Source organism: Microcebus murinus, chromosome 27 (genome assembly GCF_040939455.1).
Source record: "Microcebus murinus isolate Inina chromosome 27, M.murinus_Inina_mat1.0, whole genome shotgun sequence".
NCBI lineage: Eukaryota > Metazoa > Chordata > Mammalia > Primates > Cheirogaleidae > Microcebus > Microcebus murinus.
Window position 1 is genome coordinate 17,992,109 of NC_134130.1, and position 26,643 is coordinate 18,018,751.

General features: G+C 45.9%; 1 protein-coding gene across 1 annotated transcript in view; it reads right to left on the reverse strand.

Moving 5' to 3' along the window:
- Positions 1-21,655, reverse strand: part of ARHGEF38 (Rho guanine nucleotide exchange factor 38) — a 117,792-nt gene extending 96,137 nt beyond the window's left edge. Inside the window, exon 1 of the mRNA XM_012779002.3 lies at positions 21,055-21,655. Coding sequence (XP_012634456.2) covers positions 21,055-21,250 — 196 coding nt within the window. The 5' untranslated portion in view covers positions 21,251-21,655. The remainder of the gene's footprint in view (positions 1-21,054) is intronic.
- Positions 21,656-26,643: the final 4,988 nt, after the last annotated feature.

Genomic DNA, 26,643 nt, shown 5'->3' on the forward strand with positions numbered 1-26,643 from the left:
ATTGATGTAGCATTAACAAGTCATTCAGACTCCAGGAGAGTATTTATTTTTAAATATATAATTTATACACTTAAATGTATAGATTTGGTTAACAGAAAAAGAAAAAGGAAAGAAGGAAATCACTGTACTTAGAATCTTTGATTAGAATGGAACAAAAATAATTTAATTTCTTTCTCTACATCTAGTTTTGAAGATGTGCTATTATGTTCAGAGGGACAACCTACCAGTCCTCCCTCCAGTCTGTGCTAGACATGATTTGTGTATGTTCTTGCTGATTATGACAGAACTTCAAAGGGTGATCAAAACAAAACATAATATAGAGAAGAGAAATGTGAGACATGATAAAAATTAACAAATAATTCCTTCAGCTGAGTTATATCCATCCCACATGCCGTGATCATGAGGCTAGTGGAGACAGGATCAGAGCTGGTACCAGCCAGGGGGAGGTCGTCTGCCTGCCAGGATTTCCACTGCACACTGCCGCGAGGCACACGCACTGTCTGTGCGTTTATTCACTTGTGCACTCAACACACATCATCATCGCCTGCGTGCCAACCTTCTTCTAGACGCTGAAGGTACAAATGCTCTTCTCTTCAAGAAGTTCAACTGAGCAAAAGAGACATTGACATACAAATACCGCTAAACACAAGAAGCGTGCGGCGAGTGTGAGCATGGTGCACCCTGGTGTGCTCAGTCGAGGACAGACGCAAAGAGTGAGGAGTGTGCCAGGCAGCCGGCCGGGCGTGCCGGGCTGAGGCGCGGCGCTCGCGGTCGCAGCGTGAGGACCGTCCTGCAGGCCTCCCTATGCGACTTTAGGTCGGATGATCAGGGAAGGGGAGGACTCTCCAACAAGGTGAGCAGAGACCTCAGTGCTGAGAATCCAAACTTGCAAAGATTTGAGGGAAATAAGTTTAGGCAGAGAAAATAGGTAATATAAAGGCCAGGAAGCAGGTACAGATTTGACTCTAAGATCCCAGCAGCTAAAAATAGTAAATTGCTTGTTTTCACCAGGGAGGGGAACAGGTTCTCATTCTTAAGGGGAGTTAAAATGTTTCCTTGAATAAAATCTAGATGGCACTGAGAGAGGTAAACAAGGTATTCAGTTCACACCAAACACGGAAAGAGAAATCTGTGATGACTTTGTGTTGTGGCATTTGAGACCCAACATTAAGAGATACTCAAGAAGGACAATTTCTGTGAGGGCTACAGAGCTGCAGAACACATGCCCTGCAGGTTTTCTTCCTTAAGTAAGAGCCAGATGTCAGACTGTCTACAATTGCATCCCCTATGAAGGGCCTCAATGCGGGTATCTTAGAGTATTCATTTATTCTCTGATTCATTAATCAAGAAAGAAATTGTTCAGAACAACCGTGAACAAAGGCTTTTAATCAGAACACTCTATTTTCCTGCTGCATTTAAGTTACAACTCACAATTTAGACTGACTTCATGTAATTCCATGGAAATATCACCTACCAAGATAAAGAGTTGCTTGTTTCCAGTATATAATTCCATTCTTTGCATTTGCAAATGTATTACTTTGCCCCTTCAACCCCTCATTGTTATAGAATGGGGCTCTCAGTTTTTCAGATATATATTAAGTTTTATTGAGACACAAATGAATGACAACAGGCATAAAATTAAAATGAGTATCAGTGTCAAGATACCCAATGAAGTAGGAAATGGAGATCATGAAGCTATTACCATAGGGCAGATTTGCTCAACCTATCTCTGTAATTTTATCCCTGACAATTAAACAACAAAAAAGTTATTTATTAAACAGCAACACTCTGGCAGGGACATTCTGCGATAATTTGAAAGAAATAATGTATGTTCCAAAGTGAAAGCCAGCTGCTCAAGCCTAATTGCAGTAGCAGAAGAATGTCATCACATCACAAAACTCGTGCAACAGCCACCAAACTGCTTTGCCTACTTAATGCTAGAAAACCATACGTATAAAGTACCTACTAAGTCAGTTAATTAGATGCATTCTGTTTTGCAAATATTAAAGTATCACGTTCCCAGACTCAAGCCCTACCACCTATTTTTTTCAACTATAAAATCCACGACAGTGTGTGACGGCCTCTGGCTGGTGCGGCCCCTAGCAGACAGCCCATAATGCTCGGTCTCTCCTCTCCTTCCGCAGCCTGGTGTAGAAGAAGGGCCACATCCCGGATGCAGGTTGCAGCCAAAAGCCACGCACTGCCACCTCCTTTGTGGGACCATGAGCACATATACAAATGAGGTCCAGCACACCATGTCTACAGATTGAAAAGTTACAAACTGAGCGGCACGCTGTTAAAGAAAATGTGATATATCCTTCTCTCTTGATAAATATACCTTCATGATGATCTGGAAGTCCAAGTTCTGATATTAGATTTCTAAGATCCTCTAGAGGTTCATGCCAAAAAAAATTTTTTTGAGACAGAGTCTTGCTTTGTTGCCCAAGCCAGAGTGAGTGCCATGGCATCAGCCTATCTCACAGCAACCTCAAACTCCTGGGCTCAGGCAATCCTGCTGCCTCCCAAGTAGCTGGGACTACAGGCATGCGCCACCATGCCTGGCTAATTTTTTCTATATATATTAGTTGTCCAGCTAATTTCTTTCTATTTTATAGTATAGACGTGATCTCGCTCTTGCTCAGGCTGGTTTCAAACTACTGACCTCGAGCAATCCACCCGCCTTGACCTCCCAGAGTGTTAGGATTACAGGCGTGAGCCACCGCGCCCGGCCCCAGTCCTGAAGCCTGAACCCCTACATTTCTCTGTCGCAGCTCTCGCACCCAGAAGGGGCTGGTTGGCATGACAGGGCACCCTGGCACGGCCACGCTCCGGAAGTGCTCACAGAACCAATGACCCCTCAAGACTAAGTGTACATACAGGGCGACCACAGTCAGCCCTCGCCAGGCTGGGAGAGGAAGGGCCCTGCAGTGGGCGTTGAGGCTTTGAACAGAAGATTCCAGATCCGAATCAAGATGGCAGACAAGAAACACCGCCAGACAGGATGTTTCTGCAGAAAAGACAGATTCTAGCAGAAATTAGAAGAAAGAAGCAAGAAGGCGAGCAAACAGCAGATGAGGGCCGGAAGGAGGGGTACAGAGACCACGGGAGACTCCACGGGAGGAGGTTGCAGAGGAGAACTGGAAGCTGAGATCGCTGGAGCAGCCCGGAGACCAGCGGGAAGGGTAGGTAGAGCGATTAACTCTCCCCTCTGCTGCATCTGGGACTGCTGGTGGGCTCCCCAGCGAGTGGAGAGACCTGCAGACACCAGCCCAGAGACGGCTGCCGCCAGCTAGCGGTGAGCCAGTAGAGGACGCAGCACCAGGCTCCCAAATCCCTCGGGCACCTCCGTGTGCACAGACCCGGGCCGCGCGGCATGCGCCATATTGCCTCCTCCTCCCCTCCCCTGACCCTACCCGCAGCTGCCCAGAGAGACAAAACAGCCACCAGCCGGAGGCACCTCCAGGGAACAGGACCTTCCCTTTTGGGGCCCTACAGCTGACTAAGGGGAACTCAGACTGTGAGCTCCCTACCCGCCAGCCCTCCCAGGTGCTGCTGGCACGGTGATCCCAGGAGAATGGGGCAGACCCTGAGGCTGAGAGACATAGACCCAGCTTGGGCTCCCCGTGGGTGAATTGGGACTGGCACTCCTCTCCCTGGTGGGGATATAGTTTGAACTTTGGGACCCAGAGGTCGGACCTGCAGACCAGATCCCTTGAACCGAGGTCTAGCATTGCCTGGGGCACAGAAAGGTTGTACGTGAACAGCCTACTGAGGTGTGTGCGCCACCAGGGGCAGATCAGCGTCCTAGAGGGCAACCCTCCTCGCAAAGGGAGGCCGTGCGCCCAGCCCAGGTGGTGTTCCTGCGCAGGGAACCTCCCCGCCGGCATCACAATCTGGGGAGGCCTGGTGGCATGTGGTCTGGCCTGCTGGCAGAGGCCCAGGAGCAGCCTCAAAGTTGGGGAGGGTGGAAAGAAATGAGGCCCGCTCCAGACTGTGGGTCTCAGACAGCCCCACCCCACACGCAGACTCTCTGACTGTCCATTCCAGCCCCTCACTGACAGATTTGCCTGGAAGCAGAAAACAGAATTTTGACCCCTGCTAATAGCATTGGTGGTGCCTGAGGGCAGGCCTACCCAACCCAGCTCTGCCCAGACTTCTCTCAGACCAGCCCTCACTGAGGGGGAGAAAAGGACACACCTGGAAGCCCAGGGCCCCACCCACCACCTGAGGCACTAAAGTGCCTCTTTACAGGAACAAGAGCTGATAACAGGAGACAAAAACAACAGCATAGCCTGTTCCTCCAAGCAAGCGCCACCTACTGACAGGGAGGGCATCCTGCACAGCCTTTTCACACCACCAACTGACTCATTATACAGGGAGTGGTTGAATCTCACCCACAGACACCACCTACTGGATCAGAAACTAAACAAGGCATGAGAATACCCAAACGAAAACCTAAAGGAAAGAAGCAACAACTGATTGGCATGGGTAGAAATCATTGAAGGAATTCCAGATATATAAGAACCAAATGGAAACCACACCCCCAAAGAGGAGAACCAGCCCCTTAGAAATGGACACCAACCTAAATCAGGCAACCAAAATGACAGGAGAGGAATTCTGAATGTGGATCATAAGAAACTTCAACGACCTGCAAGAACAACTCAATAACCAACACAAAGAAGCCACAAAAAGCATCCAGGACCTGGAACAAAAGTTCACTAAAGAAATCGACACAGTGAAGAAAAGTTTAAGCAAATTCCTGGAAATCAAGAATCAATTCAGGGAACTACAAAATTCAGTAGAAAGCCTCAAGAACAGGGTAGATCAAACAGAAGAAAGAATCTCAGAGATTGAAGATAACACCTTCCAATTAAATAAATCAGTCACAGAGATAGAGCAGAGAAACAAGAGAAAAGAGCAAAGCCTACATGAGATGTGGGATTATGTGAAGAAACCTAATGTGAGGGTCATAGGTTTGCCAGAGGGAAAAAGACAACACTCAAGGGTTGAACATGCTATTGGAAAATATGATAGAGGAAAATTTCCCAGGCCTTGATAAAAATCTCGATATACAAGTTCAAGAAGCTCAGAGGACCCCCGGGAGATTCAATGGAAACAGGAAGACGTCATGATATGCAGTCATCAGACTGACCAAAATATCAACTAAAGAGGCCCTTCTAAGAGCTGTAAGATGAAAGAAGCAAGTAACATACAAGGGAAAGCCAATTCGAATAACACCAGACTTCTCTACTGAGACTTTACAAGCAAGGAGAGACTGGGGCCCCGTTCTCACTCTTCTGAAGCAAAACAATGCCCAGCCTAGAATCTTATTCCCTGCAAAACTAAGTTTTGTATATGAAGGAGAAATCAAGACATTCTCAGATAAGCAAAGACTGAGGGAATTCACCAAGACAAGACCAGCCCTTCAAGAAGTACTCAAAACAGTGTTACCCACGGATCAGCACAATAAACACTCACAAATGTAAATCTACTCAAAGCTAAAGATCAAAGCCCGGACACTACAATGGCTCAAGAGAGAAAACAAAGCAACAAAGTTCAACCCAACATAATGAACAGAAATCTGCCCCACCTATCAGTTATCTCAATAAATGTGAACGGCTTGAACTCCTCACTCAAGAGACATAGGCTGGCCGAATGGATAAAAAACACAAGCCAAGTATCTGCTGCCTTCAGGAAACACATCTAACCTGCAAGGATGCAATTAGACTAAAGGTAAAGGGGTGGCGAATGACATTTCAAGCAAATGGAAGCCAAAAGAAAGCTGGTGTGGCGGTGCTGATTACAGATAACTTAGTCTTTAAATCAACAAAAGTGATAAAAGACAAAGAAGGTCACTATATAATGGTGAAGGGTACAGTTCAACAAGAAGACATAACAATTCTAAATATATATGCACCCAACCTTGGTGCACCCAGATTCATAAATCAAACTCTAATTGATCTAAACAAATGGATAAACAACACCACCATAATAGTTGGACATGTTAAAACCCCACTGACAGCACAGGACAGATCCTCCAAATAGAAAATCAACAAAGAAATAATGGATTAACACAGAACTCTAGAACAAATAGGCCTGACTGATATTTACAGGACATTCTACCCCAAAACGACTGAATATACATTCTTCTCATCAGCTCATGGGTCATTCTCCAAGATTGACCATATCCTAGGACACAAAGCACGTCTCAAATAATTTAAAAAAATAGAAATTATACCATATATCTTTTCAGACCACAACAGAATAAATGTAGAAATCAATCCTAACAGGAGTCCTCATTTCTACACAAAGTCATGGAAACTAAACAACCTTCTACTAAATGATCACTTCATAAACGAGGAAATCAAGACGTAAATCAAAAGATTCTTTGAACTAAATGACAAAGGAGATACAAGTTACCAAAACCTGTGGGACATAGCTAAAGCAGTCCTGAGAGGAAAGTTTATCTCCATAAATGCCTATATCCAAAAGTCAAAAGGATCACAAATAGAAAACCTAATGAATCATCTCAAAGATCTGGAAAAAGAAGAACAGACCAAACCCAAACCCAGCAGAAGAAGTGAAATCATTAAGATCAAATCAGAACTAAACGAAATTGACAACAGGGAAACTATACGGAAGATTAATAAAACAAAAAGTTGGTTCTTTGAAAAAATAAACAAAATTAACACACCATTGGCTACACTAACAAAAAGCAGAAAATAACAATCTCTAGTAAGCTCCATCAGGAACAATAAAGGAGAAATTACAACGGATGCCACAGAGATACAAGATATAGTATATGAATACTACAAAAACCTCTATGCACACAAACTGGAAAATGTGGAGGAAATGGACAATTTCTTAGAAATACACAGCCTCCCTAGGCTCAACCAGGAAGAAATAGAACTCCTGAACAGACCAATATCAAGCACTGAAATTGAAACAGCAATAAAAAACCTTCCTAAGAAGAAAAGTCCTGGACCAGATGGTTTCATACCCGAATTTTACCACACCTACAAAGAAGAACTGGTGCCTATCCTGCAGAAATTATTCCACAACATCGAGAAGGATGGATTTCTCCCCAACACATTTTATGAAGTGAACATAACCCTGATACCAAAACCAGGAAAGGATGCAACAACAACAACAAAATGCTACAGACCAATATCCCTTATGAATATAGATGCAAAAATTCTCAACAAAATTCTAGCTAACCGAATCCAGGTGCTTGTCAAGAAAATAATTCATCACAACCAAGTGGGCTTCATCCCAGGGATGCAGGAATGGCTCAACATACACAAATCTATAAATGTAATTCACTACATAAACAGAAGCAAAAACAAAGACCATATGATCCTCTCAAAAGACTCAGAGAAGGCATTTGACAAAATTCAACACCCTTTTATGATAAGAATGCTCAACAAAATAGGCATAGACAGGACTTACCTAAAAATGATACAAGCCATATATGACAAACCCACAGCCAATATCATACTGAATGGGGAAAAATTGAAAGCATTCCCACTTAGAACTGGAACAAGACAAGGTTGCCCACTATCTCCACTTCTGTTCAACATAGTGCTGGAAGTCCTCACTACAGCAATCAGACAAAAGAGCGGAATTAAGGGTATCCAAATGAGAGCAGAAGAGATGAAACTCTCACTCTTCACTGATGACATGATATTATACCTAGAAAACCCCAAGGATTCAACCATGAGATTCCTTGATCTGATAAATAAATTTGGTAAAATCTCAGGATACAAAATCAATACACACAAATCAGAGGCATTCATATACACCAACAACAGTAAGAGTGAGAACCAAATCAAAGACTCAATTGCCTTCAAAATAGCAACAAAGAAAATAAAGTACCTTTGAATATATTTAACTAAGGAGGTAAAAGACCTCTACAGAGAAAACTATGAAACAGTGAAGAAGGAAATAGCAGAGGACATAAACAGATGGAAGAATATACCATGCTCGTGGGTCGGTAGAATCAACATTGTTAAAATGTCTATACTACCCAAAGTGACCTACCAAGTCAATGCAATCCCTATCAAAATACCATCATCATTTTTCACAGATATAGAAAAAATAATTTTACGCTTCGTATGGAACCAGAGAAGACCCCATATAGCAAAATCAATCCTAGGCAATAGAAACAAAATAGGAGGTATCAATTTACCAGACTTCAAACTATACTACAAGGCTATAGTCATTAAAACAGCTGGACACTGGCACAAGAACAGGGACATTGACCAGTGGAACAGAACAGAGAACCCAGATATAAAACTATCCACATATAGCCAACTAATCTTCGACAAAGCAGACAAAAACATACACTGGGGAAAAGAATCCTTATTCAATAAATGGTGCTGGGAAAACTGGATAGCTACATGTAAAAGACTGAAACAAGATCCACACCTTTCACATCTCACAAAAATCAACTCATGCTGGGTTACAGAAACTATTAGAATTCTAGAGAAAAATGTTGACTCTTCTAGACATTGGCGTAGGCAGAGAATTTATGAAGAAGACCCCAAAGGCAATCACAACAGCAACAAAAATAAACAAAGGGGACCTAATGAAATTAAAAAGCTTCTGCACAGCCAAAGAAACTGTCAAGAGAGCAAACAGACAACCCACAGAATGGGAGAAAATTTTTGCAAGCTACACATCCGATAAAGGGCTGATAACTAGAATCTATTTAGAACTCAGGAAAATCAGCAAGAAAAAATCAGACAACCCTATCAAAAAATGGGCAAAGACATGAACAGAAACTTCTCAAAAGTAGACAGAATAATGGCCAACAAACATATGAAAAAATGTTCAACATCTCTAATCATCAGGGAAATGCAAAGCAAAACCACAATGAGATATCACTTAACTCCAGTGAGAATGGCCTTCATAAAAAAGTCCCCAAACAACAAATGCTGGCATGGATGCGGAGAGAGAGGAACACTCCTACACTGCTGGTGGGACTGCAAACTAGTTCAACCTCTGTGGAAAGCAATATGGAGATACCTCAAAGCGATACAAGTAAATCTACCATTTGATCCAGAAATTCCACTACTGGGCATCTATCCAAAAGATCAAAAGTCACTTTATGAAAAAGACACCTGTACTTGAATGTTTATAGCAGCACAATTCACAATTGCAAAGCTATGGAAACAACCCAAGTGCCCATCAATTCATGAGTGGATTAATAAAATGTGGTATATGTATACCATGGAATACTACTCAGCTTTAAGAAACAATGGTGATAGAGCACCTCTTGTATATTCCTGGATAGAGATGGAACCCATTCTACTAAGTATCTCAGGAATGGAAAAACCAGCACCACATGTACTCACCAGCAAATTGGTATTAACGGATCAAAACCTAAGTGGACATATAGGAGTAACATTTATCAGGTGTCGGGAGGTTGGGGGGGTGTATATAACCCCAACAAGTAAGACGTGCAACGTTTGGGGGATGGACATGCTTGAAGCTCTTACTCGAGGGGGAGGGGGTGCATGGGCAATATAAGTAACCTTAACACTTGTACGCCCATAATACGCTAAAATAAAATAAATAAATAAATAAAAGAAAATTCCATGGACCCAGACACAGCGTAGAAGTGAAGGTCAGAGTCCCAGGTAGGCCATAGCCTTGTTTCTTGCCTTGTTCTAAGGGTGATACGGCTTTCAAGTTTAGCAATTCTTGTAGTAATTCTACATTCAGCAGGAAATCAACACCCACAGAAGGACTGAAGTTAATATGATTATGGCATCAAGAGAAAGAATTCTATAAACTGTGTTTTTTTCCCGTATCAACAGAAACAAAGATGAATGTAGCTTGGGTGCTTTTCTCTCTCTACCTTATTTTCCCCAGCTGTGTTACGAGTTTAAGCTGCATTTCTATTCATGCTTCATGCTTGCTTGATCACTCTCTCCCCTTTCCTTTCTGTCCTTCCTTTCTGTTATTCTTCCCTTCCTCTTGATTTCTCACTTTATGTTTTGATAAACCCATGATTTCTATGAACCAAAACCAGCACAACTGACAGTTGTATTTATCGCCTTTGAGGAAGCTCCGTTGAAGATCACGTGGGGCAAACACAGGAGGGACTCTTGCCTGTCGCACTGTGGTCATAGCAGAATAGCTCAAACTTCCTCAATCCCTGTGACTCACACTTTATTCGACGCAAACAGTTCTTCTCAAAACTACAAAATATCTCTTACTGAAATAAAAGCAAAGTAAAATATCATGCTTCCCCTTGGTTTCCACGCATACAATGAGATGGTTTTTAAAGTGTCTTGCCTTTTTAAAGGTTTGCCCTTTGAACTGACACACACCTGTTTGTATCAGGGTCACCTTTCCGACTCAAGCACTTCCATTTCACTAAAGGGTATGTGGAGGCAGGTCAAGGGGGAGGATCTTGTCCATACTCAAAGAACAGACAGGAATGAAAAGGGTTTGTGGCACTGAGACCCGCACATTCATGAACAGCTGGACAATTTTACCCCATTTTCTTCATTAGGCCTTGAACAAAAACCAACAACTGCTAAAAACTCCTGCTCACTTACAGATTGTATCCTGAAAAAAACATTATAAATTAAATGGTCTCATAATTTTATCAAGCCTAACTTATTATTTGAGCCAGTTGTCCTCATACTATTCTATATGTTATTTGATACAAAGTTTACACAGCAGGATGGCTCATTGTTACCTCCATAGTAAGAAAACTTTGGGATTTCATAACAACAACCAACCAGTCCTTTCTTAATGAGAATACAACAGTCTTTGCAAAAACAACAACAACAACAACAAAAAAAAACAACACATACAACTACTATGAATTGGAGATAATGGTTTTTACCTTGGGTCAGTCACCAGCAACTGTCATGGCATTTTGGTATTTTACTCATTCACTCTCATCCTTTATCTGGTGCTGGATAAACAAAAATATGCATTGGCTCAAAAAGCAATCAGAATCTCAGTGTGGCCATAAAAGATAAATGTAACCGATCCACTGTCTTGGCCAGTGAGGGGCGCTATAACAAATATACCATAGACTGGGTCGCTTAAACAACAAACATTTCTCAGGGTCTGGAGGCTGGGAAATCCAGGATCAAGGTTTCAACCAACCACTTCCTGGTTTGCAGGCGGCTACCTTCTTGTACAACATCCTAACCAGGAGAACAGAGAGAGAAGGGAGCTCTCTCCCACCTTTTTTTTTTTTTTTTTTTTTTTTTTTTTTTTTGAGAGAGAGTCTCACTCTGTTGACCGGGTTAGAGTGCTATGGCATCGCCTAGCTCACAGCAACCTCAAACTCCTGGGCTCAAGCAATCCTGCTGCCTCAGCCTCCCAAGTAGCTGGGACTATAGGCATGCACCACCATGCCCGGCTAAGTTTTTCTATTTTTAGTTGTTGGCTAATTTCTTTCTATTTTTAGTAGAGATGGGGTCTCACTCTTGCTCAGGCAGGTCTTGAACTCCTGACCTCGAGTGACCCGCCCACCTCGGCCTCCCAGAGTGGTAGGATTACAGGCGTGAGCCACCGCACTGGCCTCTCACACCTTTTCTTACAGGGGCAGCAACCCCTTTGATGAGAGCTCCACCCTCATGACCTAATTACCTGCCAACGCCTCCGCCTCTAGTGTCATCGCCTTGAGAATTAGGCTTCCACATCTGAGTTTTGGAGAGACACATTCCACAGAACCCACACTGAAAGGAAACTGTAACGCTGGTAATATCTTTCAGAAGAGACTAGTGAACGTTAATCAACTTTCAATAAAAAATCTAAACATCACAGAAATATGTCTCAAGCACACACACGTTATATATCTACATGCTGGGAATGATAATTGTCTGCGTGTGCACAAACACACTCGTGTATAACTACTTAAATGGGCACATTTCTAATGTAGAGTTCACATATATAATCAGATACAAAATCCTTTCTGGGTTGACGCAGCCACTGAATTTCTTCATATGCGTTCCCCGGAATGGCGCTGAGGAGCGGGCCGCGTGGGGGCTGGGTGCAGTAGCTCTCTTTGTTTGTCACAAACAGAAGAGTCACCGAGGTTTGATTACTGTTGCTCTACAGGGAGCAGTGGGCCCAGTGGCTCATGCCTGCACGCTGGGAGGCTCAGGTGGGCGGCTTGTTTGAGCTCAGGAGTTCGAGACCAGCCTGAGCAAGAGCAAGACCCCGTCTCTACTAAAAAATAGAAAGAATTTAGCTGGAAAACTAAAATATATATATATATATATATATATATATATATATATATATATATATATGTATATATATATATATATGTAAAATTAGCCGGGCATGGTGGTGTATGCCTGTAGTCCCGGCTACTCGGGAGGCTGAGGCAGGAGGATTGCTTGAGCCCAGGAGTTTGAGGTTGCTGTGAGCTAGGCTGGTAACCCAGGCAACAGAGGGAGACTCTGTCTCAAAAGGGAGAGTTGGGAATAATGTTGGCTTCCATGAAGAATTATGTGTTGTATAAGCAACTCTATCCGTTTTAATCTTGGACATATTTATTCATTTTACTGAACAATCTTCTTTATCAATAGAAACATGTCCTGGCATAGGTAGACACTCACAGACAAGGGTTCCTATCCCGGCCTTGGTGCCTTTCTTCACACCAGTTCCCCGCTTGGGCCGATGCTTCAAGGCATCCATCCTATTGAGCAATTACTGAGCACCTCCTGTGCTGCAGAGATGGGACAGCTAGCAAGACGGATAGGGTGTCTTTCATGGAGTATGGGAGGGAGTGAGAGAGAAGAGAGGCAGTGAGAGCCAATAAGAGATGACAAACACGGAACAAACACACATTATAACTTCAGACAGGGCTAAGCACAGTGACAGTGACTTTAAAGCCCCCTCCCTCCCCATCCTATACCTGCCTCCTCCCCATCGTTCCAACTATTAAAGACAGTGCTCCTACACACATCAGGATATCCCACTTCTTCCTCCTGGGGACCCACCCATCAGGATAGCCCACTTCCTCCCCCTGGGGACCCACCCATCCTGGATAGCCCACTTCCTCCTCCTGGGGACCCACCCATTTTGGATAACCCACTTCCTCCTCCTGGGGACCCACCCATTTTGGATAACCCACTTCCTCCTCCTGGGGACCCACCCATCCTGGATAACCCACTTCCTCCTCCTGGGGACCCACCAATCAGGATGGCCCACTTCCTCCTCCCGGGGACCCACCCATCATGGATAGCCCACTTCCCCCTCCCAGGGAACCACCCATCCTGGCTAGCCCACTTCCTCCTCCTGGGGACCCACCCATCAGGATAGCCCACTTCCTCCTCCTGGGGACCCACCCATCAGGATAGCCCACTTCCTCCTCCTGGGGACCCACCCATTCTGGATAGCCCACTTCCCTCTCCTGGGGACCTACCAATCAGGATAGCCCACTTCCTCCTCCTGGAGACCGACCCATCCTGGATAGCCCACTTCCTCCTCCTGGAGACCCACCCATTTTGGATAGCCCACTTCCTCCTCCTGCGGACCCACCCATCAGGATAGCCCCTTTCCTCCTCCTGGGGACCCACCCATCCTGGATAGCCCACTTTCTCCTCCTCTGGACCCACCCATCACGATAGCCCACTTCCTCCTTCTCGGTACCCACCCATCAGGATAACCCACTTCCTCTTCCTGGGGACCCACCCATCCTGGATAGCCCACTTCCTCCTCCTGGGGACCCACCCATCATTGATAACCCACTTTTTCCTCCTGGGGACCCACCCATCCTGGATAGCCCACTTCCTCCTCCTGGAGACCCACCCATCAGGATAGCCCACTTCCTCCTACTGGGGACCCACCCATCCTAGATAGCCCACTTCCTCCTCCTAGGGACCCACCCATCATGGATAGGCTACTTCCTCCTCCCGGGGACCCACCCATCCTGGATAGCCCACTTCCTCCTCCTGGGGACCCACCCATCCTGGATAGCCCACTTCCTCCTCCTGGGGACCCACACATCAGGATAGCCCACTTCCTCCTCATGGGGACCCACCCATCCTGGATAGCCCACTTTCTCTTCCTGGGGACCAACCCATCATGGATAGCCCACTTCCTCCTCCTGGGGACCCACCCATTTTGGATAGCCCACTTCCTCCTCCTGGGGACCCACCCATCAGGATAGCCCACTTCCTCCTCCTGGGGACCCACCCATCAGGATAGCCCACTTCCTCCTCCTGGGGACACACCCATCAGGATAGCCCACTTCCTCCTCCTGGGGACCCACCCATCAGGATAGCCCACTTCCTCCTCCTGGGGACCCACCCATCCTGGATAGCCCACTTCTTCCTCCTGCGGACCCACCCATCAGGATAGCCCACTTCCTCCTCATGGGGACCCACCCATCCTGGATAACCCACTTCCTCCTCCTGGAGACCCACCCATCCTGGATAGCACACTTCTTCACCTGGGGACCCACCCATCAGGATAGCCCACTTCCTCCTCCTGGGGACCCACCCATCATGGATAGGCTACTTCCTCCTCCCGGGGACCCACCCATCCTGGATAGCCCACTTCCTCCTCCTGGGGACCCACCCATCCTGGATAGCCCACTTCCTCCTCCTGGGGACCCACACATCAGGATAGCCCACTTCCTCCTCCTGGGGACCCACCCATCAGGATAGTCCACTTTCTCTTCCTGGGGACCGACCCATCATGGATAGCCCACTTCCTCCTCCCGGGGACCCACCCATTTTGGATAGCCCACTTTCTCCTCCTGGGGACCCACCCATCCTGGATAGACCACTTCCTCCTCCTGGGGACCCACCCATCAGGATAGCCCACTTCCTCCTCCTGGAGACCTACCCACCCTGGATAGCCCACTTCCTCCTCCTGGAGACCCACCCATCAGGATAGCCCACTTCCTCCTCCTGGGGACACACCCACCCTGGATAGCCCACTTCCTCCTCCTGGGGACCCACCCATCAGGATATCCCACTTCCTCCTCCTGGGGACACACCCATCAGGATAGCCCACTTCTCCTCCTGGGGACCCACCCATCCTGGATAGCCCACTTCCTCCTCCTGGGGACCCACCCATCCTGGATAGCCCACTTCCTCCTCCTGGGGACCCACCCACCCTGGATAGCCCACTTCCTCCTCCTGGAGACCCACCCATCAGGATAGCCCACATCCTCCTACTGGGGACCCACCCATCCTCAATAACCCACTTTCTCCTCCTCGGGACCCACACATCACGATAGCCCACTTCCTCCTCCTGGGGACTCACCCATCAGGATAGCCCACTTCCTCCTCCTGGGGACCCACCCATCAGGATAGCTCACTTCCTCTTCCTGGGGACCCACCCATCCTGGATAGCCCACTTCCTCCTCCTGGGGACCCACCCATCCTGGATAGCCCACTTTCTCCTCCTGGGGACCCACCCACCCTGGATAGCCCACTTCCTCCTCCTGGAGACCCACCCATCAGGATAGCCCACATCCTCCTACTGGGGACCCACCCATCCTCAATAACCCACTTTCTCCTCCTCGGGACCCACCCATCAGGATAGCCCACTTCCTCCTCCTGGGGACCCACCCATCAGGATAGCCCACTTCCTCCTCCTGGGGACCCACCCATCCTGGATAGCCCACTTCCTCCTCCTGGGGACCCACCCATCAGAATAGCCCACTTCCTCCTCCTGGGGACCCATCCATCAGGTTAACCCACTTCCTCCTCCTGGGGATCCACCCATCAGGATAGCCCACTTCCTCCTCCTGGGGGCCCACCCATCAGGATAGCCCACTTCCTCCTCCTGGGGGCCCACACATTAAGATAGCCCACTTCCTCCTCCTGGAGACCCACCCATCCTGGATAGCCCACTTCCTCCTCCTGGGGACCCACCCATCCTGCATAGCCCACTTCCTCCTCCTCTGGACCCACCCATCCTGGATAACCCACTTCCTCCTCCTGTTACCCACCCAGCAGGATAGCCCACTTCCTCCTCCTGGAGACCCACCCATCCTGGATAGTCCACTTCCTCCTCCTGGAGACCCCCACCCATCCTGGATATTCCACTTTCTTCTCCTGGGGACCCACCCATCCTGGATAACCCACTCTCTCCTCCTCTGGACCCACCCATCCTGGATAGCCCACTTCCTCCTTCTGGGTACCCACCCATCAGGATAACCCACTTCCTCTTCCTAGGGACCCACCCATCCTGGATAACCCACTTCCTCCTCTTGGGGACCCACCCATCCTTGATAACCCACTTTCTCCTCCTGGGGACCTACCCATCCTGGATAGCCCACTTCCTCCTTCTGGGGACCCACCCATCAGGATAGCCCACTTCCTCCTCCTGGGACCCACCCATCCTGGATAGCCCACTTCCTCCTCCTGGGGACCCACCCATCCTGGATAGCACACTTCCCTCTTCTGGGGACCCACCCATCTTGCCTCCGCTTCCCTCCTGCCGCTCCGTTGTTTGCCCGTCTTATCTTCCCCACCAGGATCCGGGCCTCTTTGGAGTAAAGGTCAGCCAGGTTTCCTTAATGATTCCTTAGTTGTAATTCCTGGCACGTGTTCTGTTTTTGCTCTTCATCATAACCCCCGAGACAGCACAAAACATCCAATAAATGCCAGTTTTACCAAATGTGTATGCCTTTAAAATTTGCATTCTTTCCAATGAATCTATTGCCGTGAGAAAAATTAATTTGGAAGATGCAGCATAGAGCATATTCAATACATGCCAATTAACTGAATGGCTCTGTTTGAGGACCGAAGTAGCCTGACGGTAGGCACTTAACAGTAGCTTGTCTATAACTGTATCATGTGGACTTGAGGCTTCTTAGAAATCATTGTGTTGATGTGATCACAATCTTCTACAGAGGTTTTAGGGCGTCCTGGTTACAGCCATGTTCCATGGTTCTAATCTGGTAGCTGTCACCCAGTGTACCATTTTAAAAATTATTATTACAACTTAGGATTCCCATATAAGTGATGTGAGAAATTGAATGGAACTGTGCAGTAGAGTTAAGAGGCGAGTTCAGGGCTACCAAAGAAAGATATTTTTCAGAACCCAGAGAACTTGTTTCTACAAAGAGTTAGAACAGTGAATTGTTTATTTGCCTCTCAGGCACTATCAGTCCTGAGGAAAACAGAGGAAAAGCTCTTGGCATTTCAATAATAAGGAGCTTTTTAAATTATTATTTCAGAATATTATGTGGATACAAACGTTAAGGTTACATACATTGCCCTTGTCTTCCCTTCCCCCTCAGGACATAACTTCAAGCATGTCCATCCCCCAGACTGTGCAAATCGCACTCACTATGCATGTAAATACCCGTCCCCTCCTCCTCCCTCCCACCTGTCCCACACCAACAAATGTTTGCATCTACCCAAAAGAGCATAAGACATTCTATGATAAACACATCTGCACCGGAATGTTTATGGCAGCACAATTCACTATTGCAAGGACGTGGAAACAACCCAAGTGCCTGTCAATTCATGACTGAATTATTAAAATTTGGTATATGTTCACAATGGAATATTACTCAATTCTAAGAAACGACAGCAAGCTAGCACGGCTTATATTATCCTGGATTGAGCTTAAACCCATTATCCAAAGTGAGGAGACACAAGATCAGGAAAATGGGCTCCACTCGTACTCACCATCAAATCTGTACTGACTGATTAACACTACGGTGCTCAAATGGTGGTGGTGTTCACCAGGGATTCGGGGGTAGAGGGGGTAGTCCCACATCTGAGGCATGCGGTGAGCATTGTGGAGGGGAAGGGCATACCTCTAACCCTTGCTAGGGAGAGGCAAAGATATAAAATATAACCAAAATGTTAAGAAAAAAAGGAAAAGGCCGGGCGCAGTGGCTCACGCCTGTAATCCTAGCACTCTGGGAGGCAGAAGCAGGCAGATTGCTTGAGGTCAGGAGTTTGAAACCAGCCTGAGCAAGAGCGAGATCCTGTCTCTACTATAAATAGAAAGAAATTATTTGGCCAACTAGTATATATAGAAAAAATTAGCCAGGCATGGTGGTGCATGCCTGTAGTCCCAGCTACTCGGGAGGCTGAGGCAGGAGGATCGCTTGAGCCCAGGAGTTTGAGGTTGCTGTGAGCTAGGCTGATGCCACGGCACTCACTCTAGCCTGGGCAACACAGCGAGACTCTGTCAAAAAAAAGAAGGAGAGGAGAGGAGAGGGGAGGGGAGGGGAGGGGAGGGGAGGGGAGGGGAGGGGAGGAGAGGAGAGGAGAGGAGAGGAGAGGAGAGGAGAGGAGAGGAGAGGAGAGGAGAGGAGAGGAGAGGAGAGGAGAGGAGAGGAGAGGAGAGGAGAGGAGAGGAGAGGAGAGGAGAGGAGAGGAGAGAGCTTTTTAAGGTGACTAAGGACTCATCTGCATGATCTTTATATCTTTGAGTTTATACAGGCCAGATAACTAACCCAGAGCTTTGAACGTTAATGAGAAAATGCCTCCTATTTTTGTGTTATAGCAGTTATAGTAGAACCATGCTGAAAGTTCTATTAGGCATTAGATGATCAGATTTGGATTTTTTTTAAGTAGCACCAAAGGGTGCTAATTTATTTATCTATTTATTCATTTTTAGAGATGAGTCTCGCTCTGTCACCCAATCTGCAGTACAGTGGCACCATCATAGCTCACTGTAACTTAAACTCCTGGGCTCAAGGGATCTTTCTGTCTCAGCTTCCCAAGTAGGTGGGACTACAGGCATGCGCCACCATGTCCGGCTAATTTTTTAAGTTTTTATTTAGAGAAAGGTTCTTGCTATGTTGCCCAGGCTGGTCTCAAACTCCTGGCCTCAAGAAATCCTCCTGCCTAGGCCTCCCAAAGTACTAGGATTACAGGCCTGATCCACAGGGCCCCACCCAGAATTGGATTTTATTAAGAGTTACATCTAAAAACCGTAGGAGGCCTACATGTCTTTACGGCTGGCTTATGTGCTCCTCTGCGCTCCTTGGTGATTTTCCTCAAGCACAGACAGTTCTGGGAGCAGAACTTAACTCCGGAGTCTTGCCTTTCTCTTTCAAGGCAGAATCCAAAAGAGCACAGGAAGGCCACAAATTGAATGAAGTGTGTAGGAAGACTGAGGTCTTCTGCAAAATAACCAACACATATCTGCTATGTTTTGTAGCCATAGACTTGTTTTTTAGGTAAATTTAGGAAATGAGTGGCAAAAGTTATTTTCTATTTTTATTTTGCTAATGGAAAACCTGAACCAGAAATATGCTGAATTAGTGAAACTCAGTAGAAACATTTTATTAGGGGTAAAGCAATGGGCCTTTCTTGAATTTCTAGATGAGATCTCATTATTAAAGGACAAAAAAGAGTCGAAAAATATTAATAAGGTATAGAAACTTGGATTAATAGAGGGCAAGTCCTGTTTTACCATTGTGGTACTCATTATTCCTAAAATCTAAAATAAGTACTATTTATTGAGCACATACCAGCTAATATACTAGCTGTTTCACATAATTTTCTAATTTCATTCTCCCAATACTATGTGATAAGTATCATTAGCCCACATTAGACAGGGAAATTAAGGCTTAGAAATTTAAAGTAATTTGCTTAAATTCTTATAGGTTGTAAGTTGAAGAGCCAGGATTGGAAACCAAATATGTATGACTTTAAAACTTGCATTCTTTCCAGAGTGTTCATTGCCTTGGGAAAATTATTTTCAAAGATCAAACAACACCCAGCCTCCCTTATTTAAAAAAATTCTTTAAAGAATAAGACTGACGCTGCACTTTGTGCTGAGCTACCAGAAATTTTTTAATGCGTTAACTCATAGTAATAATTTTTAATTTAAATGAGTTTAACTTATTTAACTTAATTAGTTTGCATGATCAAGTCTAAGCTCATTTTTTAGGAAAGAGATCTGCTAAGTGCAAGCACATCTCATTGGTCTTTCTAACCTCATCATAGTTTTTAAGTCCAAAACGACAGCCCACAGTGAGAATTCAAACACGTGTTGCGCTAGGAAGCAGGAGAGGCAGGTTCTGAAGGATCACATAACAAGTATTGCAGTGGAGACTCAAAACTCTGCCCAATATCAACATCAAATGAAGTTTTACAAGAACAGATGACCTTCGGGAGGTAGGGAAGGAAAAAAGAGAGGGCTGATGGGAAGGGATAGAAATTCAGGGCCTGAAACAGGGGACACTCTGTTGAGAACTGTGCCAAATTATCTTAAGACCATCACAAAATAAACTGAGGCTATTTCCTCAAAAGTCATTCAACAGGAGCATGGTAAACATTTCGTACCATATCTGGGTGTTATTTGATTCACTCTCGGAATGATCACCTACGTGATTTTCTGCAAATCCTGTTATATCACCCCTGGCTATAACATTCCTTGTTTTTCATGAACATGATTAGAGTTTCAGGCGCCTCTTTGAGACGAGCACAATCTCAGGTCCGTACAATTACCTGGATAGGTCTCATGGTGCAGCATCTCCCACCCAACTGTTTCGTTAGGGTTCCGAATCATTTGTTCTCTACTGCTTCCCACTTCTTAAATTAGGTGGGGAAGGGAGAAGAAAAGGGGAAGATAGAGGAAAATATTAGCCTCACCAAAAAAACCCCCAGCAATATTAACCCTTTGCACTCGGATGTCGAGTGTGACTCTACACGGTTAGCAAAAATTATACAGATTAAAATTACTCTTTGAATGTACCAATAATTTGAAATATTAAAAATCCAAATAAATGAGTTTGTATGAAAAGAAACTCCAGTTTTTTATTCTACTGCTGCACTTTGTAAAATTTGGGGTATTTAAAAAATTAAATCCCGAGTAGAATAAAGGAATCAGGAAAAAAGCAAGCAAGTACAAAGGGTTAAGAGCAACTCAGAATTGGCTCTTAAACTATCGAATTATATAATAAAATTTTTCCCTATAATTTACAAGTCCCATTTCCTTTCTGTGTGTGCGCGCGCGCTCGTGTGTGTGAGAAGAGGTGTGTTTGATCCTCTTCTCTGCCTCGAGCATTGTTTTTGCAAATGGAGAGTAGCAGAAACGGAGCGGGGAGCGTGGTGACGCGGGCGGCCGCTTCTTTCCGGTTACCTTGCAGTTTCTGGCTGTACTCGGTCCTGTCGGACTGGCTCCTCCTCAAGGCTCCAGAGCGGTCCCGGGGAGCGCTGCCCTCCACCGCAGTGTCCGTCTTCCTTCTCTCCAGCGTGCAGAGCCTGGGCCTCGGGAAGCTCAGGTTCTTCCTCTTGGCGCCCAGGTGCTCTCTGCCAGGGCTCTCCTCGGGCTCCATCTGAGGCGAAGACAGGCTGCAGAGGCGGCTGGTCGCTAAGGTGCCCAGGCCAGGTTGGGGCCGCTGGAGGGCCCGCTTTAACTGCCCCTTTCAAGTCGACTGCTTCACTCCGGGTTACGGCTGTGCCTGCCACCTCTCTGGGAGTCCCAGAGCTCCACCCTATGAGGTCATTCTTTTTATTCCTAGAACCCAACAGGGAAGCTGCCACCTGTTACCTGAGAGACTTGCGGCACAGAGCTAGGCAAAGCAGGGCCCCTGCGGTCACCTGCTGCTGCAGCAAACAAAACTCCTTTGTGCGGGCGCGGCTGGGGGTTGGGGAAAAGGAGAGTGAGCAAGGCGAGGCCGAGGAGGTCCACATCCGCACCTGCGGCCTGTGGCTCCGTGTGTGCCCGTGCGTGTGCGTCGCTGCCCGGTCGCTGCCCTGCGGCCTGCTGCCTGGCGGCAGGCCGGGCTTCCGCGTGGCCTTTGGCCGGAGTCCCTCGCCTGTGACCCTCAGAGTCGGTGCAGGGCTGGGAGAATTGCATTGCATCCAAGAGTGAGTGCGAGTCCTGTGAGCGATGACTGGCGCTCGGTCCCGCAGCCACCTCGCGCGCTCAGAGGCTGCTGAAGCGCGCTGGCCGAGCCGCCCCGCGCTCCGGACGCGCGCCCAGGCCCGGCGCCCGCCCGTGTCACTGCCCACACCGCCTGGCCTGGCGTCGCTCCCTTCGTGGCCCCATCCTGCCCTTCTGCGTTCTGGTCCTTAGGAGGACGAGCACTGTGCCAGGGCTTGATTTCTGCAGGACGTTTTCACGGCTCGCTCCACAGGTGTGGTGCCAGGAACGGGCAGGTCCCCTCGGGAACGCAGAGGAGGGAAGAGGCTCGAGACCCAAGAGACCCACGGAGAGTGGAAGGACAGGGGCGAGGAGGGGGAAGAGAAGGGCAAGTAGCGATGGGCCTTTCATTAATTTTTTTTGAAGTTGTTTTTCCTCGTATTTACTGCGCTCTCTCACGGGGGGGGGGGGGGGGGCTCTCAGAAGCTCTGGGAAGGTGCTGAGGGCCTGCGTGCCGGTGAACAGGAGAGACCCTGCGGAGCCCAACGGAGTCTCCTCTGTCCTAAAGGCCCACCCGAAACGCCTGTTCCACAAGATTTATAAGTGAGGACAAAGAGACAAAAACCATTTTCCCAACTCAGGATGTGTGGGCTAAATACAATTTGCATAATTATCTTAAAAGATGAATGACAAATCTTCACTCACTATAGAGATATCTATATATAGCTTGGCATAGTGAATGGCTTTTATTTAATATAATTGACAGTCATTTTTAAAAAAAATCTTCCCAAGCATTTAACAACTACTTTCAAAGGCATATTTACCTCTAAGATGTAAAAAGAGCTTTTTTGATTTATGTTAAAAAATCTCAATTGTTTTCTAATATATATGTGTGTATGTAGGCATATATACACACATACATGTATTTTTCACCTGGTAACTACCAGAGATATATTATTTATAGTACCACTGCAAAATTATGCAATTAAAACTACAGAATTTATGGGAAATAAGAGGTTTAGAGACATAGCACTCAGAAACTTTGTCAGTGGTCCATAAAAAACAGATAGAAAACTAATACAAATGGCAGCATGGTTTTACACATGATAAATGTTTAAGAAATACATAACTACTACAGTAAATATGACCCTTTATCTTGAAAAAGACCTGGCATTTGCTTGTGGAAGGGGGCCTCAGGCCACAGCTGATGAGTCATTGTGAGATGGTGGGAGATGCATTATTTGAAATCAGAGGGAAATGCACAGCACCGGCCTGGATGGGTATAGCTCACAGCACAGGCAGTAAACTGAGGCCACAGGCGATATTTGAGGGTGTGTGGGGTTCTGCGTATTCTTACGTGGCTCAGGTCATCTGGATACGGTGTTCTGCATTCGCACAAAAGCAAATATGAAATTGTGTTATGTTCAGTTTCCTAATTTATCAATATTGTTAAAGTCATTTTTCAAAACAAGCATCATGGCAAAACTTATTGTAGTAGCTGTATTATATAGTCCTGCATTGCTTAACAACGGGGATACGCTCTGAGAAATGCATCCTTCAGCAGTGTTGTCATCGTGGGAACATCATGGAGTGCTGTTACACACGAGGCCAGGCGGCAGGGCCTGTACACATCCAGGCCTTGGGGAACAGGCCATCGCCCCAGTAGGTTACTGCTCCGAATATTGCAGGTAAACGGAACACAATGACAGTGTCTTAGTCCATTTCACCTCGCTGTAAAGGAAATATCTGAGCCTGAGTAATTTATAAACAGAAGAGCTTTATTCAGCTCCTGGTTCTGCAGGCTGTAGGAGAAGCTTGGTGCCCACATCCGAGGAGGCGCGAGCGAGAGGAAGGAAGCAGCCAGGCTCCTCCAGCCAGCAGCTCTCGCCGCTGGGCATGGGGGACTGTCCCCAGACGCTTTCTGCTGCCCGCCTCCAACGCCGGAGATCAGATTTTCACATGAGATTTGGAGGATTCAAACATCCAAACCACAGCAGGAAGTATCTGTAGCTAAAGGTAGGAAAGGGATGGTAAAAATACAATGTTGCAATCTTACGAGACCACCGTATTCGCAGAGGTTGACTGAAACATTGTCACTAGGCACAACTGTATTTTTCACTTTTTCACTATACATCACATAGCTGCTGTGAGCTCAGTGGTAAATATATATTTTATTTATTCACAACAGTTTCTGGGTAAACTTTAAAAATAATAAATACTTTCAAACCTACGTTGTATTCAATGAATGAGTGAGGCAGACACTGTTACTTACTAAGTCTTTGTTCCTGCCACCTCCTACCCCTCTGCCATTCCTTGCCTACAGAACCCTTATTTTGTTCTAGACAGTATGAGGCTTGGCCAATCAATGGTAATTTTGTTTTCTATTTTTCTAACTCCCTCGCTGCCAGAGGTGGACATGTAACCCCAGTCCTGGCAAATGGGACCTCAATAGCAGTCTGGTAAAATAAGAGGTAGGGTATTGATTCTGGGAAAGGTTTTGCTTCTCCAATAAAAGGGGCAGTCGCAGGCCGGGCGCCATGGCTCATGCCTGTCATCATAGCACTCTGGGAGGCTGAGGCGGGTGGATCGCTCAAGGTCAGGAGTTTGAAACCAGCCTGAGCAAGAGCGAGACCCTGTCTCTACTAAAAATAGAAACAAATTAATTGGCCAACTAAAAATATATAGAAAAAATTAGCTGGGCATGGTGGCGCATGCCTGTAGTCCCACTACTCGGGAGGCTGAGGCAGGAGGATCACTTGAGCCCAGGAGTTTGAGGTTGCTGTGAGCTAGGCTAATGCAACGGCACTCTAGCCCAGACAACAGAGTGAGAGTCGTCTCAAAAAAGGGGGGGGGCAGCCGCAGCTGGCTTCAATCTTCCCTCCCTTTCTAGACTTGGTATAATGCAAAGAGTGGTCACAGCTGTCCTGTGTTCAGGAGAAAAGACCAGGAGATCCATGGGCTCCAATACCGTTGAGATACAACGACCAACACCTGCAGCCATCCATGCTGAGACTGCTTGCCATAAGGGTCAAATAAACCTCCCTCGGCTAAGCCATTGTTGGCTGGAATTCTTGTGAATACATTTCTAACAGACTTAACGATGCTCGGTATACATATAGATTCATGATTCTCTTGCTTAATTCCTTGGCATTTCTTAAGCCAGTGTGTTTAGAATCACAAGCATAAAATATGATTTCATTCTGGTAAAAATAAGAACAGCCAGGCCAGAGACATTTTGAGTGTTTTGGGGCATCTCATTAGAGAATAAGCAACACTGGAGGAACGAGACCTCTCAGCTGTCTGTTTTATGTTTTTTTGGCAAAGATGCAAAAACATTTTCAATACAGGGAGTTTATATGAATAAAATTTTGATATTAAGACATTTAAATATATTTTATTTGGAGTAGGAAACAAGCGGTTCGTGGTTCATTACTAGGAAGAGCACTAGACAGTGACTCCATGACAGTTTGAGTCATGGCTATGATGTAAGGCAGCTTCATGACATTACAACTGACACAACCTCTCTAGGTCCCATTGTCATCATCTGTAAAACATAATGGAAAGTTGGCCATTTGTGCTATTCATCGAATACTTTTGGTTCTCCATTTAGGCACATGGAAATATTACACTGCCCTGCATCCTTTCAATTTATGTGTGGCCATGTAACTTGCTTTGGCCAAAGAAATTAATTAAAAGTGATGTATGTTACTTTAGGGGAAAGTATTAAGAACACAGTATATGTTTTTCCGTACCTTTCTTTCCTTCATTGATGGGAGCGACAGAATTCCAGGCACTGGCTGCTCCACTAGCTGAACCCTGGAATGGGGCGGGCTCAGAGCAGAGCCCTCAGACATCACATGATGATTGTGTGGTTTGAGCATGAAAGAGTCCTTTGTCACTTTAGGCTGCTGAGATGTGGGGCTTTTTATTACTATAGCATAACCTAGACTATACTTAGTAATGCAGGATATAGATTAAATGATACATACATCTTTTTCAAGTCTAGCATTATGTGATTTCAGGATTCTACGACCCCAGGTGCTATTAGGTTGTAGAACTCACAATTCCAAAACAGAAATCGCAGGAACTGGATTAGAGGAGGGAGAGAAAAAGTTAGGCAATTATTATGGGAGTAAATGCTTGGACTAGAATGTGGTGGTGGGCATGGAGAAAAGTTGATGAATTCAAAATACCTTTTATAAAAGTTGAACTGACAGAATGGGTAGGTGGTTTGATTGAGAGGGATGAGTAAATGATGAATGACAGATGAAGTCTAGGTTTTCAATTATTGAATAAGTGGGAGGATATTAGTGCTTTGTGCTAATATAGTAAGAAACAAGGACAGAGAACGAGTAAGTTTGTTGGGATTGTCAACAATTCTATTTCGGATACATTGGGGAAGTGCCTGCAAGAGATGGAATGGAAATGTCAGGTAAGCTTTGGATTTATAAATTTGGAGTTTCTATTCAGATTTTAGATGAAAAACTGCAGCCATCAGAATATACATATTCTTGAAGGCCATGGATTGACGAGGTCATCTAAGAAGAAAACATATCCAGAAGAGGGAGCAACATCAAGCCCAAGAGAACTCTAAATTTAGAAGTGAGTTCGGAAGAAAACACAGCAAAGATGACAGAGGACAGAGACCACTGCGATAGGAGAAAAGCAACAGGGTGCGACGTCCCAAAAGTCTAGACAAGATTTTCCAAAAGGAAGGGGTCGTCAGTCAGCCAAGAGGCCAAATAAAATGAAAATTGAAAGCAGCTCTTTTAAGTTGGCACAATGTTGATCACCTGGCCGGCTTTCCAAAGGAGTTTCAGTGAAGTGTCAGAGGTGGAAGCCGGAAGGGAAGGGATTTCATTA